This window comes from Triticum aestivum, chromosome 1A, assembly GCF_018294505.1.
Source record: "Triticum aestivum cultivar Chinese Spring chromosome 1A, IWGSC CS RefSeq v2.1, whole genome shotgun sequence".
In the NCBI taxonomy this organism is placed as follows: domain Eukaryota; kingdom Viridiplantae; phylum Streptophyta; class Magnoliopsida; order Poales; family Poaceae; genus Triticum; species Triticum aestivum.
Window position 1 is genome coordinate 32,918,286 of NC_057794.1, and position 14,678 is coordinate 32,932,963.

A 14,678-nucleotide genomic window follows, 5' to 3' on the forward strand; every position below is an offset into this window, starting at 1 on the left:
ATCATCGAATCAAGAGGCTTTTCGGGAATGCTTGATAGCATAGATTGTATCGCCCTCTAAGTGAAAGAAATGTCCATTTGTTTGGCAGGTGCAATATAAGGGGCATGTTAAAGGTTGTACGATCATACTTGGAGTTGTGGCATCACAAGATCTCTGGATTTGACACTTTTTTCGGCATAGCGGGTTCTCACAATGACATCAACGTGCTTCAGCGGTCTCTGGTATTCGCACGGCTTGTAGAAGGCAACTCTCGAAAGTTCAACTTTGAGGTCAATAGCCACCACTACAACAAGGGATACCACCTTTTTTTGAAAGTACAAGGGATACCATCTAGCAGATGGTATCTATCTTCAATGGTCAACTCTTGTGAAGACAATCTCCAAACCAATAGGAGAGAAGAGGGCTAGGTTTGCCCAAGCACAAGAGAGTGCTAGGAAGGATATGGAATGTGCTTTCGGTGTGCTCCAATCTCGATGGGCTATTGTTCGGCACCCTGCTAGAACATGGAGCCAGCGAAAGATGTGGGAGGTGATGGCTGCTTGTGTGCTCATGCACAACATGAACGTAGAGAATGAGCGTGATGACAGTATCTTCGACCAAGGGTTTGATTTTTAAGGCGAAAATGTGAACTTGAGCCTGGACCGGCAACGTTTGGAGAGTTCACCTAGCTAATTTTATCAAGAAATGCGTGATTGGACAACTCACGTTCAACTTCAAATGATTTGGTTGAGCATATGTGAACTCACCTAGGCAGCCAATAGATGCATCAGCCCTTTTTCTTTCTATGTATTTGTGACAATTACAAATTCATTTGGTTGTAAATGATGAGATTTTTATTTGGTTGCAACCTATTTATTGTGATGTAAAAACTATGCGATTTTGTATTTGTATTCATACGCGTAGAATGTAAAATGTGAAAAATTGAAGAAAGAAAAAACGGCTGGACAGACCTGGCAGAGAAAACACGGAAGAGGGTAGACGCTGCCCATACAACCAACCCAAACAAATAAAAAACAAATCAAAACAGGATCCATTTGCGTCGGTCGGTTGGAATTGACCTGCACATGGAGCCGATCAGGAACCCCAAGACCAATCACTACATCATCATTAGACCTTTGCTAAAGCCGCCAATTCATAGGCCAGAACGTCGCATTTTCTGCTCACTTTCCTAATATGCCGTGCATCAAACTTCCGGAGTGTAGACTTCACATCCGCAATGATAGGGAAAGCCGCTGATCGATTCGAGCTGGCAGGGAGCAATTCATTACATTACTAAAGGCTGAACAGTCAAACTTCAAGAACGACTGGGCCACTGTACCTCTCGGCTCATCACCTCCTTCAACGTAGGTATAGTGACGATCGTATTTGACTCTACTGGTGCTGATGTGTTAACTTCTTATCTTCTTTCAGACTATTTGTCTGGCTGTGTGCACCATAACTATGTAGGTGTTGTTTATCATGTTTGTGTTTGACTGTGCATCCTACTCCCCGTTCCGAATTACTTGTCACAGGTATGGATGTATGTAAATATATTTTAGTTCTAGATACATCCATTTCTGCCACGAGTAATTTGGAACGGAGGGAGTAACTATGTAGGTGTTGTTTATCATGATTTGTATCCACCTGATGCTATATTCTAAATTAATAAAAGCACCGTTTATGGGAAAGAATGGTTCCTAATCGTCGCACTCACCAGCATATTGGTACGCTTTGTTTTGCTTAAGCAACTTGGCAGAACACAGTGACGCTCACACACGCGCATACACTCACCACCCATGCTGAACATCTGGGCTACACTCACCACTCAACTTGACAGAACACAGTGACTTGAACGCAGGTAGACTGTCAGACAGGTTCCAGCACTTCCAGCACAAGAAACCTGACCATCTGAGCTACGCTCAATTCACATCGCTCAAGATTTCTACAACACCATATAATCTGAGAAATTGGAAGTTACATTGACATGGTCAATCAGATTGGACGCCTATGATTTCTTACATGAATCATCCAGGGACATTTGTCTGCTAATGCAAATCTTGCAGCAACATTCTTCTCCTTCGCCTTCAAATCTTACAGGAAGAAGTTCTTCGCCTTCGTTTGCGCCATGGCTATTCTGTTCATTGTAAGAACATGCCAGTGACAAAAGGCAAGACCTTGGAAGAGATTCAGGCTTCAATAAACTGCGGCACCTGAGTGGTTTGGAGAAAGTTAGATTACACATTTTTCTTTGCCCGTGCAATTGTATGCAATGTGTATCAAATCTGTAGCGAAGATGTGATCAGGGCAGCTAAGAAGTGCAGAGGATTTCCATGTTGGTGACTTGATGTATCCTTCAAGAAGACTTGCAACTGCCTCCTCTTCTATTAGATTTACCAAAACCGTATGATATAATAATCCAACTAAACCGTATGATATAATCCAACTAAAGTAAGTTCATTTGCGTCGCAGTGCTAAGCATCAGATAGGGTAATGTAAAGCAGCAGGCAGAATATGTGGTATTGTGAAGTTGTGACTGATCAGATTAAAAAAAACTGTTTCACAGTGCCAGATATACAAAAAAATATATCAGAAACACCCGAGTTACTTTCAGGTGACACACCTGATAATTTAAACATGAGTGGCTTAGCCATCAGCAGGCCTCTGCTCTTCCTCAAGCTCCATTTTACATATGAAGCACTCCCTCTCAAAAATCAGGAACTCCTGAGTAAGAAATTTAAGACATTTGCTGATATTAGGAAAGCTCTGCGCTGCAGTAATTAGATGAACAAACTAAAGAACGTTAAGTAACCTGTAACTGCTGCTGGCTGAACAAGTGCATCATCCCAGAATCTGATGAAGCAACTAACTCGATGAGTTTATCACAACGATCTAGAGAATCGCCAGCTTCGGAAAGGGAGATGGATGCCTACAAAATATTAGCATCTGATATTAATATACCATATGTACTGAAACAGCAAAACAGCAACCATTTCGCCTATATTCAATGTAGCAGGCAGATACTTGTAGAATCTGTTTACAAGATCACCTGCATGGAGCGTAGAATTGTTTCCGGCAGGCAGCATCTTCGGCAAAGCCCTCGAATGATATAAGCAGCAGTACTTTCAACCGAACCATTACAATCAGAATACCAAGTATCAAGTCGTGAAATTTCCATTGAAACTCCAGGTTGAAACCGATTGAGTTCACCTACAAAAATAAATTATCGATATAACTATTGCACAAAATATTATTTGCATTCAAGAAAAACTGAAGCATACTATTGTTCTAAATTTTAGATACCTTTAAAGCCAGCGGCCATAATTGCAGCGAGAAGACCTCCATCATTGGCTTCATGAAGCCCAAACCCATCACCTTCTGTTGCTAAGCAACGGAGCGCAACTTCAATACAGCAAGGATCTTTAGACGAGACCTTAACTTCCACCTGTCCATGAATTACACAGTCAGAAGTTGCAGAAGCAACCGTGACAAACAATAACTAGGAATTGAAATGTAAGAAATTGAAGTGTAAGCTTTAATAATCCTTAATAAACACCAAGGCATGGTCTGTAATGTACAACACTTCATATTATATCTTAAAGCATAATATCCATATGGCCTTCAGGAGAAGAGAGATGGACTCAACCTTCAGCTGACGATGCAGCATATCCTCTTCGCTGACAGTTGAATAAAGTGCACTAGTCAGAGCCGTGCATGATGTTGCATCTGGTATCATGCATTCCCCAGAAGGTAGACAGAGTATTGCCGTTGCATGCAACTCAAGGAAAACAAGCTCTGATGACTCAAATGGGCTTGTCTCGACAGCATTTAACCATGGTCTCTCTTCCCCTGATTACAGAAAACCAGAAAATATAAAATAATGGCAACAAGTTCACCACCGTATACTTTCACATGTTTGGCGGTTTAAAAAGCATATTTGTAGCCTAAAGGGCCATATTGATATAAACATTTATTTGTTTTCGAGAAAAGAGGTTTGTGTTTCGATGAAAGTTTACTACTTACTTTCTAATAACAAGAATGCTAACTCCAGTGTTTGTGTTGCTGCAGCAACAGCTTGATCCTTTTCTTCTGCCGAAAGCATTTCAGGGGGAACAGAAGAATTCTCCATCTCGCATCTAAGCCAACCCCGGTATGTTGCATCCAGGGAGTAATATTCGTGCTGTCTCACCACAAGAGCAATTACTTTGTCAAGAATACCAAGGTACTGACTAAACTCTAAAGTGGAAATACCAGTACTGGAAGCATCAAGAGAAGAAGCACAATACATTAGGACAGGAAATGAGATCTTACCCAATCTTCAAACTCTTCTAAGTTATCAGACACCTCTTGATCTTCCAGCGAAAATAAATTTTCCTTTTGTTTCAATGGTTCGGCAAGGATGGCAAGCAACTTATGTGGTCCTACTGGTAGTTCAGGGACTCTCCTCATTGATATTAAGGAAAACTCTCTGAATAGTGTGTTGCTGATGAAAAAGAAATTGATGGTAAGTTGCAATGCTACGAAGTATAAAGGAGGATAAATATCTTGTTTCATCAACCAAAAATAAGTTCCACTCTCACAAAGTGAGAAAAATAAATGAGTACTGTTTACAGATATATTTCAGCAACAAACATACAGACGCAATGCAACAAGAGAATAAATGTTTCCAAGACCATGCAGGAGGGCTGCATGTATGATTAGCAAAGTTTTCTCTGGCACAAGAACAAATTAGATATAGTTACCTATGCATCAATGCCCGTATCAGAAGTTTCCCTGTGATCATCTCAAAGCCTGGAATTGAGGATGGCGGTGTGAAGCAAAGCCACTGAATGATCATTGCCTTCTGAAGTGCTTGCAGGTGATGCTGTTCCACAACATCAGAAAAATCTTCACTGTACTGATGGGGTTTTGTTTCTCGAGACCTTGAAAGAACTCTGCACTAAATTAAAATCTTGTCAGAACATGTCCACAAATAAAGATAAGTTAAATATGTGAAATTTGGTATATTCCATTGTTATATGTATCCCCACAATCACCGAACCTCTCAATTATCTCTTCAAAACAAGCCTTGGATGCATCTCCAGATGAGAATGGCAGATACTCCACAGCAGAGAGGAAAAGCTTGTACATGGTATGCAAGCTGTTGCAGGAAAAAAAAAAGGTGTGATGCCAGCTAATTGAAGTCTTGGAAGCAAAATAAACCATCAGCAATAACACATTTGAGAACATTTCAGTGTGAAAGAACAACAACATTCCCAGCACAATTTTTATGGGTAAACATAAGTTGAACATGCAAGTATTGTGCCTATTATACTTTCTATGAATTGTCATAAATCTAAGGCTAAAGGGAGCTGCACCGAAGACACATAGCTCACAAACTAAAATCTACTGGTAAATATTAGAACAAACATGAACAGCAAATGACAGGTACATCATGCACTAATATGTCACAAAAGATTACAGAATACTAATATATGTAACAATTCCTGGATTGCAAAAACATAAAAAGGTATAATCACATGAAGTAATACCTGCTATTTAACCTTAGTTCCATCATGTCCACAAACAAATCAATGCAAACATCACGTTCAAGCTGAGAGGCATATACTCCAACCAACTCTTCCTGCCCCTCTGAAAACAAGTATCTCACGTACCTGGAATTAATCATTAGTTTCTCCTGCTGTGAAGATTAAGAAACAGGCAATGTACCAACATAATATGGACAAAATAGGAATAAAAGATTCATCTGAAGATCAATGACCAAGCTTAACCTTTAGTTAAGAGAACAGTAGAAATAATGGAGTAAGCCCTTGACCCACCAAAAAGAAAGAAAACTACTTATGCAACTGAATACTATTAATAAAATTATATTAACCGCCACCAGAAAGACCTTTTTTTTAACCAAACAGATGCCATTTTAACATGACATTGCTCCAAAAGGCTAAAAAGGCTCAAAGCCACACAAAGATTAGTAAACAATACGTACATGTTGATGATGAGATCACCGACAGTAACCAGCTTTTCCTCAAACTCGTCTTCCATTTCATTGCTGAGAAGGTATCTTAAAACAAGAACAATATGTGCCCCAAAACGTATCATGTCGGAATCATCACGGGACCTAATTGGACCAAGAAGTTACTCAAAAGTTAAATAATAAAGCAAAATTAAATATTGGGGTTATCTAAACTAAAATCATAAAAGCAGTACCTCAAGACGTTTTGACCCTCTTCGATGGAAGACAACCATGACCATAGAAGGTCAAGAAGATGAGCTAAATTTCCACTCATGAGATTCATCTACCAAATAAGTAAACATGAAATGGTTAGGCAAGTGAACGATCATAAATTCAATTGTACAGCTATTGGAGAACTCCATTTACATGGAAAGTGGTTCAAGTATTTGTGTTTATTCCAGTTAATAGCATGAGTCACCAGAATGTTTGATCGAGTCACAATTTTTTTGCAAAATACAGATTTAGTAGAACGTTAACTAAGATAATGTTTAAATACTTGGTTTTCAGATTAATCATCTACAAAATCAGAAAACATGTCTAAACTAGTCATCAAACTGGCAAATTGTACAGCAACTGTAAATTACTGCCAGTTTCCACTTATCTAATGTCAAGTAAACGAGTAAATTGCAGAAAACCACCAGTTTGAGGGCTAGGTTAGCAGAAATCACTATGTTACAGTTTCTTGGCAAAAAACACCAACTCTCTCGTAAACAATTTGCAAATACCACTGATCCGCGGATCGGGCACCGATAAGTGGATTTATGACAGGTGGGGCCCGGTTTTTGCCGACGTGGCGCTGTCAGCTGGTCCGACAGCCGTTAGACGCCGTTAGACGACGCCGTTCGTTCTGTTTCCTCTTATCCCCCGTTTCCCCCGTCTTCTTCCCCCGTTTCCCCCTTCTTCTCCCCTGTTCCCGGTCATGCGGCGCACCGTCCCCGCCCCCCGTCGCAGCCATGAGTCCGGCGAAGTCGAGAGATGCTGGCAGCGGCGCCCAGCCGTCCACTGGCGAGATGTGCGGGAGCTCGAACCCTACAAAGGCGACGGCAGAAGAAGAGGAGGAGGAGGACCCGCAGTACTCGGTGGAATTCAGGGCGGCCAGATCTTTCGCCGCGGCGGTGAAGGCAAATCCAGTTGGAAGCCAGCACATTGCTTCAGCTTTCGGCGGCGTCTAGTGAGATCCCAGTCCCAATCCCCTCCCCAATCACATTCCCCTTCTGTTGCTAGGGTTAGGGTTAATGTAGTTCTAGGGTTTGTGTGTGTTATAGTTCTGTAATTAGAATGATATAGTTCTTTAATTAGATGCTTACAACTAGGGTTTCTGTAAATAAAAGGATATGAATTGTTGCACTCAAATGATGTTCTGCTCTGGTCTGCACTAGCTTGCTTCAGTTTCCCTTAAGTACTTATAGTGCACTATTGTATTATTATTTGCAGTCTTGAAGATGAGGTTTGGGAATTGAGGATGCATTTTCATGATAGAGATAATATTGAAAGGAGTATGATGATGTCAGACATCACATATTACAATTTGGTAGCACTGATGGAGACAGAAGGGTATGGTTTTAGAGATTATATGTATTATGTGAGGGACCCTGGGCTAGGGATTGAAGGAATGGAAGAAATAGATGATGATGATAAGTGTGCTCGCTGCATTCTGCCGTCGTCAGAATCAGAGCTGATGTACTGCCTAGTGTGCTCGCTGCTGTCGTCGCTTTCACTCCAGGACACCATGACGATGCGGCGGCGGCGGCGCGACGCGGAGCGGAGCGGCCGGCGGCGGCGAGCAAGAACAGAGCGAGAGCGAGAGCGTGCGAGAGCAAAGTGAGAGTGAGAGTGAGAGACAGAGGAGTGAATCACTTAAGTTCACGTGCGAGAGCGCCGTCTAACGGCGTCTAACGGCTGTCCGACCAGCCGACAGCGCCACGTCGGCAAAAAACGGGCCCCACCTGTCATAAATCCACTTATCGGTGTCCAATCCGCCGATCAGTGGTATTTGCAAATTGTTTACGGGAGAGTTGGTGTTTTTTGCCAAGAAACTGTAACGTAGTGATTTCTGCTAACCTAGCCCTCAAACTGGTGGTTTTCTGCAATTTACTCCAAGTAAACTATCCAGCTATACTAGAAAACATTAAATGAACTTAGTAGAGAAATTCCACATTCTTCACTCTTGGAAATGTATCTTACCTCAATTTGTCGATGCTGCTCCCGACATGCTCGAGAAACAGTTTCATGAACAAGGTCACTGCATTGCAAGTGAATAATAAGCAGGCAAATAGTGTGTGTGTGGAAGTACTAAACAATGTTAGTACAGCAGTACCTTGAGTGGAGTTTCTGCAGAAGTGCAGCTATATCACGAGGTTGCTGATCAAGAACATGATATGGCCAATTTTCTGGGCCAAGCTGGGTTCCATTCATATCATCATCAAACTCTTTCTCTTCTGGTCTGCTGGTTTGATATTGAGATAATTCTATATCCACTTTAACATCTAGCCAGGATTTAGCCATTGCCCAGCAAGCTGACTAAGAGATGGAAGGAAAAAGATGCATCACATGGAGGTAAGAAACCAGCATCAGAGTGAATAACATTGGATCAGATTAGAAAGGCAGGCTTAGAAATGAATTGAATAATATACATACCTCCCAGTCAGTACAGATTGGCAAGGTACGCTTCAAGTTACTGCACTGTAAAGCATATACAGCCATCTCATACTGGCCACCATCGTGTTCAGCAATTTTCTGCAATAGTATTATTAATTTAGAGTTGAGTTTAACAAAGTATTAAGTATTGGCAACACATACACACATAACTATTTTGAAGACAAAACCATTGTAACATTTACAGAACCACATTAATATAACAGCAAAGCGCAAAGCAGCATAGTTCAACAACATTAGTACAGCACGGGAGTTTACCTCTGAAGCACAATAGGATGCCCATTTCCAAAGACGCCACTGCCGTCCAATACCACTTTCCAGTTCAATTGCTTGTAGTGTTCTAGAATTTCCATTCTTGAGCATGGCCTCCAGGGAAGGAAACAGATCTATGCCACCAAAGGGGCAAAGAGTGGCAGCTCTCCATGACTGAATATACTGGAGGCGTTAGCATCATACATCATAAGAAATACATATGCCTATACAAGCTGACAAACCTGTCCAGCAGATCGGCACAATTCACATGCCTCTTCTAATCTTCCAGCTCTTAAGAGAGTCCAGATATCTTCTAAAAGCAATTCGTCTTGCTTCTGCTTACACATAAAGGAAAGGTGAGTTCTGATTTTACTAGAGGCGAATTCTAGTTACTTCACCAGAGATGATTAATGAGAAGAGATCTTTAACAACTGAAAGAGATTTGTCTTCTTTGTAGTGCTGTTAGTCCAGTAATTACTGCTTTAACATAGTAAATAATTAAATTTGAAGGTTAAGTACTAGACAGTTATCCAAGGCATCCTCTTAAAGTGAGATTATGAGGTGAAAGATGGCCTATCTCACATTAAAGAGTATCAAAAATATTCTGGAAAGGTCAAGTAGAACCAATTATAATGCATACTTGCAGCATTTTAAATATCATAATAAATTATTAGCAGCTTTATGAAAGGATCTTTACACTGTATTCGAAATAGATACCAAATAGCCTACCTTGTCATCAGGAAGAAGTTGGGCTACTTCACGAGTTGGAGCATCAAAATCCACATGCTTCACTATATTAGAATCATTATTCCTTCTCTTTAGGTACCTCTGTGTACGATGCCAAACGCCAGAACTTGGTAGATATGAACCAACATGAGATCCTCTCACCTACAGAACAGAAATATAACACCACAAGAAATGTGTGTACCTCTATCATCAATTTGCTCATGAATAGCAAGTTAAATACTCTGTTACTCCATAGCTCATTGTGTGATCAAAACAAAAGCAAGGTCATTCAAGGAAGAAAAATAACTACTGAAATTTAGATGATCAGGATAGATCTTTATGAAAGAGCGATGTACACATGAGATTTACTGCCTCCATCCAGTTTTATTAAGCGTCTTCCATTTGGCTTTTGTCCACAATTACAAGGCCCACACTTTCTTCCATATACTTTTCTTCAATTTTCCTCTGTTATGCACCGGTTGCATGCCATTAATGTTTGTTTGCATGAAAAAGTCGGAATGACGCTTGTATGCACTTACTGCCCCTGCTCTGGCTGCCTGCATTCTGATTTCAGTGCCCCAAATGCAGCGCCTGGAGGCAGAGTGACATTTCACATGCATGCATGCATTTCCTTTCACAGTTTATTTGATGCTGCTGGTGTTATTAGGTGATGGAACAGAGAGCAGTTGCATTGAATGTATTGACAAATATTAATTAGGGGTAATTTAGACAATTTTAGTACCGTGTTGATCATTGTTCCTTCTATATTCTTGTTCAGAGGGAGTACATTGTAGCTTAATACCTTTCAACTCAAATATTTAAGTTAACATATCGTGGAGAGATGTATATGCTTACTTTGCTAATTCTTTTATTGATGGAACTTCGAGAATCTATATTACCTAAGGCGAGTTTTTCCATTCAATCAATCATGTTCCACCACAGGGCTCCCACGTATCAAACAGGAAATAGAAAAGACTAAAGTCTTAGTAAAAAACATAGCATGGTTATCTTACCTTTTTCTCCAAATCAAGACTTTCAGAAGCAAGTCCTTCAAGCCAAAGTACAATCCGCAGACACAATTGTGCTGTAAGATCTGTTGCAACATAGCGGCAAGCCTCCTGATGGGATGTAGTTGGTGACTGTCAACAACATAAAAAATATCCTTTAGATAAATTCACAGATACAAGCACATGAACAGAAGGAAAAGACTTTTAAGACATTCACAATTAGAAATGTAGCTTACCATGAATAGTCCTTCAGGAAGCTCTTCATTTGCTGCAATGTAGCACATGGAATTTCATGCACGGTGTAGCAAACAGTTTACTTAGAAGAACGTTGATTTATAAGCCACTGCTACTTCAACTGACTTATCATAAAAGTTATTACCTTTCCCATAGAGGTACCAAAGAAGTGACCAAGAAGCAGCTTCATCCAGTAATAGCTGTGATTTTTGCTGCATAAGTTTATCCTCCACCATCCGAACCTTTCCTGTGGTGGCATACCTGAAAATTAAAAAGCATTCCCACATTAGCATCCACAAGCTACAGCACAGGCATCTATTACCTTGGAAAATAAAGTACTTGGAGCATAATAATTATTCATCTTCACATGATGAAAAAATAATGATTGTAGTGTATATCAGTAAAGTGTAATGTGGCAAAGAGTTGCATCCAAGAATTGGTCAGCAGTAGAATATGCCAATCATACAAAGTCATACAATGGAGCATTATTACTAGTGTAAGGCAATATAAAACCTTAGTGACTCTGAAGCGTTTCTACATGTCCTCTCAAATTGTAAAATCACGTCTGGGAAGGGCATCAATCCTGCAACAGAAGAACACATCAGTAAACACAAATAACCGCAAGGATATAGCTAGATAATATGTGTTCACAGATTTCTGGTAAGCAAACAAAAGTACAGGTTTCTCCATGCTATTAATCTAGTACTCCCTCCGTTCCATAATTCTTGTCGTGGTTTTGGTAATAGATATGTGTGCGCCAAGTCCTCTGCTCTCGGGAAAAAAAGAAGAAAAAGGCACATTTTCCTAAAGTTGAGAGCATGACTCAAGCATCTTTTACTTCACTATTCACTGCTACTTGAAGATTTGTGCAGCTTAGTTTGTGGGAAGCCTTTTTCACTAACTTATTGGTTAGAGAAAATTAAACAAAACAAAAGGGAACGCGATGACATGGATCATATACAAACAACGGCTGATAATAATAATAACTACAATGTGTAAATACAATATTCAAATTAAGAACTTTCAGCAACGGCAGAGCATGCTAGATTATAAGCATCACTGCCCATATGGCATTGCCAAACTGACCTTGTATCGCTGAATCAAGAAGGGATGCAAACGTTGTAAAAGTTGTTTCTCCTTCTTGTGGCATATCGTCCTCCAGCTTGACCAGATTCAATGCTGATCTTGCCACCTTCCTACCTGAACCACCATCCAGCAGTTTCGGTCCATTCAAGCCATCAATGTCGGAATAATCAGCAGCCTCCTGCTTGACTTCTTCAAGTAGTAGACCAGCATTGGGCCGCCTAGGTATGCTGCTTCCATCACGCAACGCCCTTGCTTCTGAGAATCTGGAGACTGAGGTCCCCAGCATTGGGGAGTCATTTGAAGAAGATAGTCTCTTTCTGAGTAAACCACAAGGGAAAACAACAAAATCAGCTAGGGCAGCAACTAGTCCCAGTAGAAATACTGAAGTGGCATGTTCTCACATTTCACAAAAGTAGGCTACATTAACCCTTCCAAGAATGTTTTTGCTACACTAGGTACTGGCACTGAATTGCACAGATCTTTACTAGAATACAACCTGCTCGGACATCGAGCACTTGCAAGCACCGAGGTGGGTGTTCCATGTGGTCACAAATACTAAACACTTAGTGTGCATTGCCAATATTGCAATATCAACCCACCAATAGGGTTGTCTGCTTGTCTGGTGTGTTCCGGCCACCAAATAACCGAGCCTTACCCAGGCACGCTCCACAAATCCATCCAATCATATGACCGCATCACGACAGGGCTGCTAAAATACTTGAGAAAATGACTAACACGCCGCGATTATCCAATCGCAGCGGATATTCTAAAAATGCTGCCATGGGATGAGCAGTGAGTAGCATATGGCTCAGCGAAGAATAAACCATTTGTACCGAACATCTGAGCGTCAACGACTGAACTCTATCGATTTCCCCACTCACTCTGACTCCATTTCGCCACTCGATTGGTGGCGCGCCACCACGCTCGCCTCGACTGCTCTACCGAACCACCCGGGCTAGCCAACGCCAGCATTCGAGCTCGAGAAGCGGAAGAGGAACCATTCATAAACAAAAACGAGGAAGAGGGGCGCGCATCTCTCACCTGTAGCGGCGGTACTCCTCCCGGAGGCGGGAGGACTCCGGGTCGAAGTAGCCCGGCGTCGACATTGGTGGCGGGGACGGAGACGGCGACGGGTCCACCTCCATGGACCGGCGCGGCGTGGATCCGGAGGGGTTAGGGTTTTAGGGCCCGCTCGGCGGCCCTCCGCTCCCCAGAATCCTCAACTCCACTGCACGGTTCGCAGTTTTGCTCGGAAGCCAACTCCGCTCTGGCGCCCGGGGTTTATGTCGTTTCTTCTGTTTTTAATGGAGTGGAGAGATGGCGGCCGGAGGCGGTGAGGATGGCCGGTGTTGGTGCGGGAGGTTGGGCGGCGCGGCGCAGGTTCGGGCAGGGGCTGGGAGGGGAGGTGAGGGGATGAGGGGATTGCGGGCCGAGCGAGGAGACTGTTATGACACGGGCCACTCCTGGACGTCGGCCTAAGTCCACTAGACGGAACCGAATGATGGCCCGTGAATTCCAGGCCCAGAAGGCGACCCAAGACAGAATCGCTGCGGACAAAAGGGCCCGAATCGTATTTTTTTTCTGGCCGGTTCTTTTTCCTGTTTCGTTTCTGTCCGGTTTTTTTATCACTTTGGTATTACTATTTTGCTTTTGTTTTTCGTGGATTTTTCCCAGATTCCTCCTTTTTTAAAAATTCGTGAAGATTTTTTAAAAAAATCGTGAACTTTTTCAAATTCATTATTTTTTTTCTTAAATTCATGAAAAAATTTAAAATTCTTTTTCCCCCAAATTCGTGAACTCTTCCAAATTCATAAACTTTTCTAGTTCATGAGCTTTTTTTAATTCCATTAATTTTTTTCAAACTCCTGAGCCTTTTTTAAAAGTCCAAAAACATTTTTCAAATTTGTGAACTTGTTTTCAATACACTTACTTTTTTCAAATTTCACATTTTTTTAATCTGTGAACATTTTTTTCTAATTCGTTAACTTCTTTTCAAATTCGTGTACATTGTTATGGGATTTCCTTTTTAAAAAATTTCACAAAAAAACTGTCAAAATCAACGGTCAATAACCCATGGCCAATGGTTAGCAGTCAGTGGTCAACAACGAACCCTCTCTCGCGTGAGCACCCACTCGCTCACCCGCGCGTGAGAGCCACTGTGTTGGCCGGCCCACGATTTCTCTGGTATGAGGGCCGGTTGCGTTACCCGGCCGGTGCAACGAGTGCCAAGGAGGAGGACTCATAAAAGTGTGAGGAGCTGGTTGTTAGCCTAAAAAAGAGGAGGAACTGGTTGTCAATGAACGCAGAGATGACCCTTTCTTCCTACCCAAAATGTATCCGTTCAATCGTGTGCATACATTTTTGTTTTCCTTGATGAGTACACCGTAGTAGCGCACATACTTTATCCGGTTCACATATAAGATGTTTTGAAAATTTCAATATGAACTAGCTACATATAGACTGAAATGAGTAAACGAGCACACTAAAGGAATGTTCGGTAGTCCTCACTAGCAGAAAACTCCTCAACACCGTCGGTCGTAGCAAGCTGCCAGCTTCTACAAGTGTTGGTCTCATATGAAAGTAATAGTGCACTTGCTTATTTGTTTTAGGTCCCCACGTGTAAGTAAAAGTATACTCCCTCCGTTCGGAAATACTTGTCCAAGAAATGAATATTTTATCCATTCATGAAGCTTCTTGGTAGGCCTGGGCATTCGGTTAAAACCAAAAAT

General features: G+C 41.6%; 1 protein-coding gene across 1 annotated transcript; it reads right to left on the minus strand.

Moving 5' to 3' along the window:
• Nucleotides 1-1,823: 1,823 nt before the first annotated feature.
• Nucleotides 1,824-13,364, minus strand: LOC123188055 (nuclear pore complex protein NUP107). Its single transcript, XM_044600084.1, has 25 exons — nucleotides 12,991-13,364; nucleotides 11,950-12,266; nucleotides 11,377-11,446; nucleotides 11,009-11,124; nucleotides 10,866-10,897; nucleotides 10,636-10,761; nucleotides 9,626-9,784; nucleotides 9,139-9,231; nucleotides 8,903-9,070; nucleotides 8,627-8,725; nucleotides 8,307-8,509; nucleotides 8,174-8,231; nucleotides 6,184-6,272; nucleotides 5,963-6,094; nucleotides 5,508-5,630; nucleotides 5,018-5,116; nucleotides 4,719-4,910; nucleotides 4,288-4,459; nucleotides 4,000-4,156; nucleotides 3,623-3,825; nucleotides 3,280-3,421; nucleotides 3,026-3,186; nucleotides 2,789-2,905; nucleotides 2,600-2,700; nucleotides 1,824-2,189 (listed from the first exon to the last, which is right to left on the minus strand). Exons 1-24 carry the CDS (start codon nucleotides 13,092-13,094, stop codon nucleotides 2,623-2,625), a joined length of 3,210 nt encoding a protein of 1,069 aa, XP_044456019.1. The 5' UTR covers nucleotides 13,095-13,364; the 3' UTR covers nucleotides 1,824-2,189; nucleotides 2,600-2,622.
• Between the last annotated feature and the right edge of the window lie 1,314 nt (nucleotides 13,365-14,678).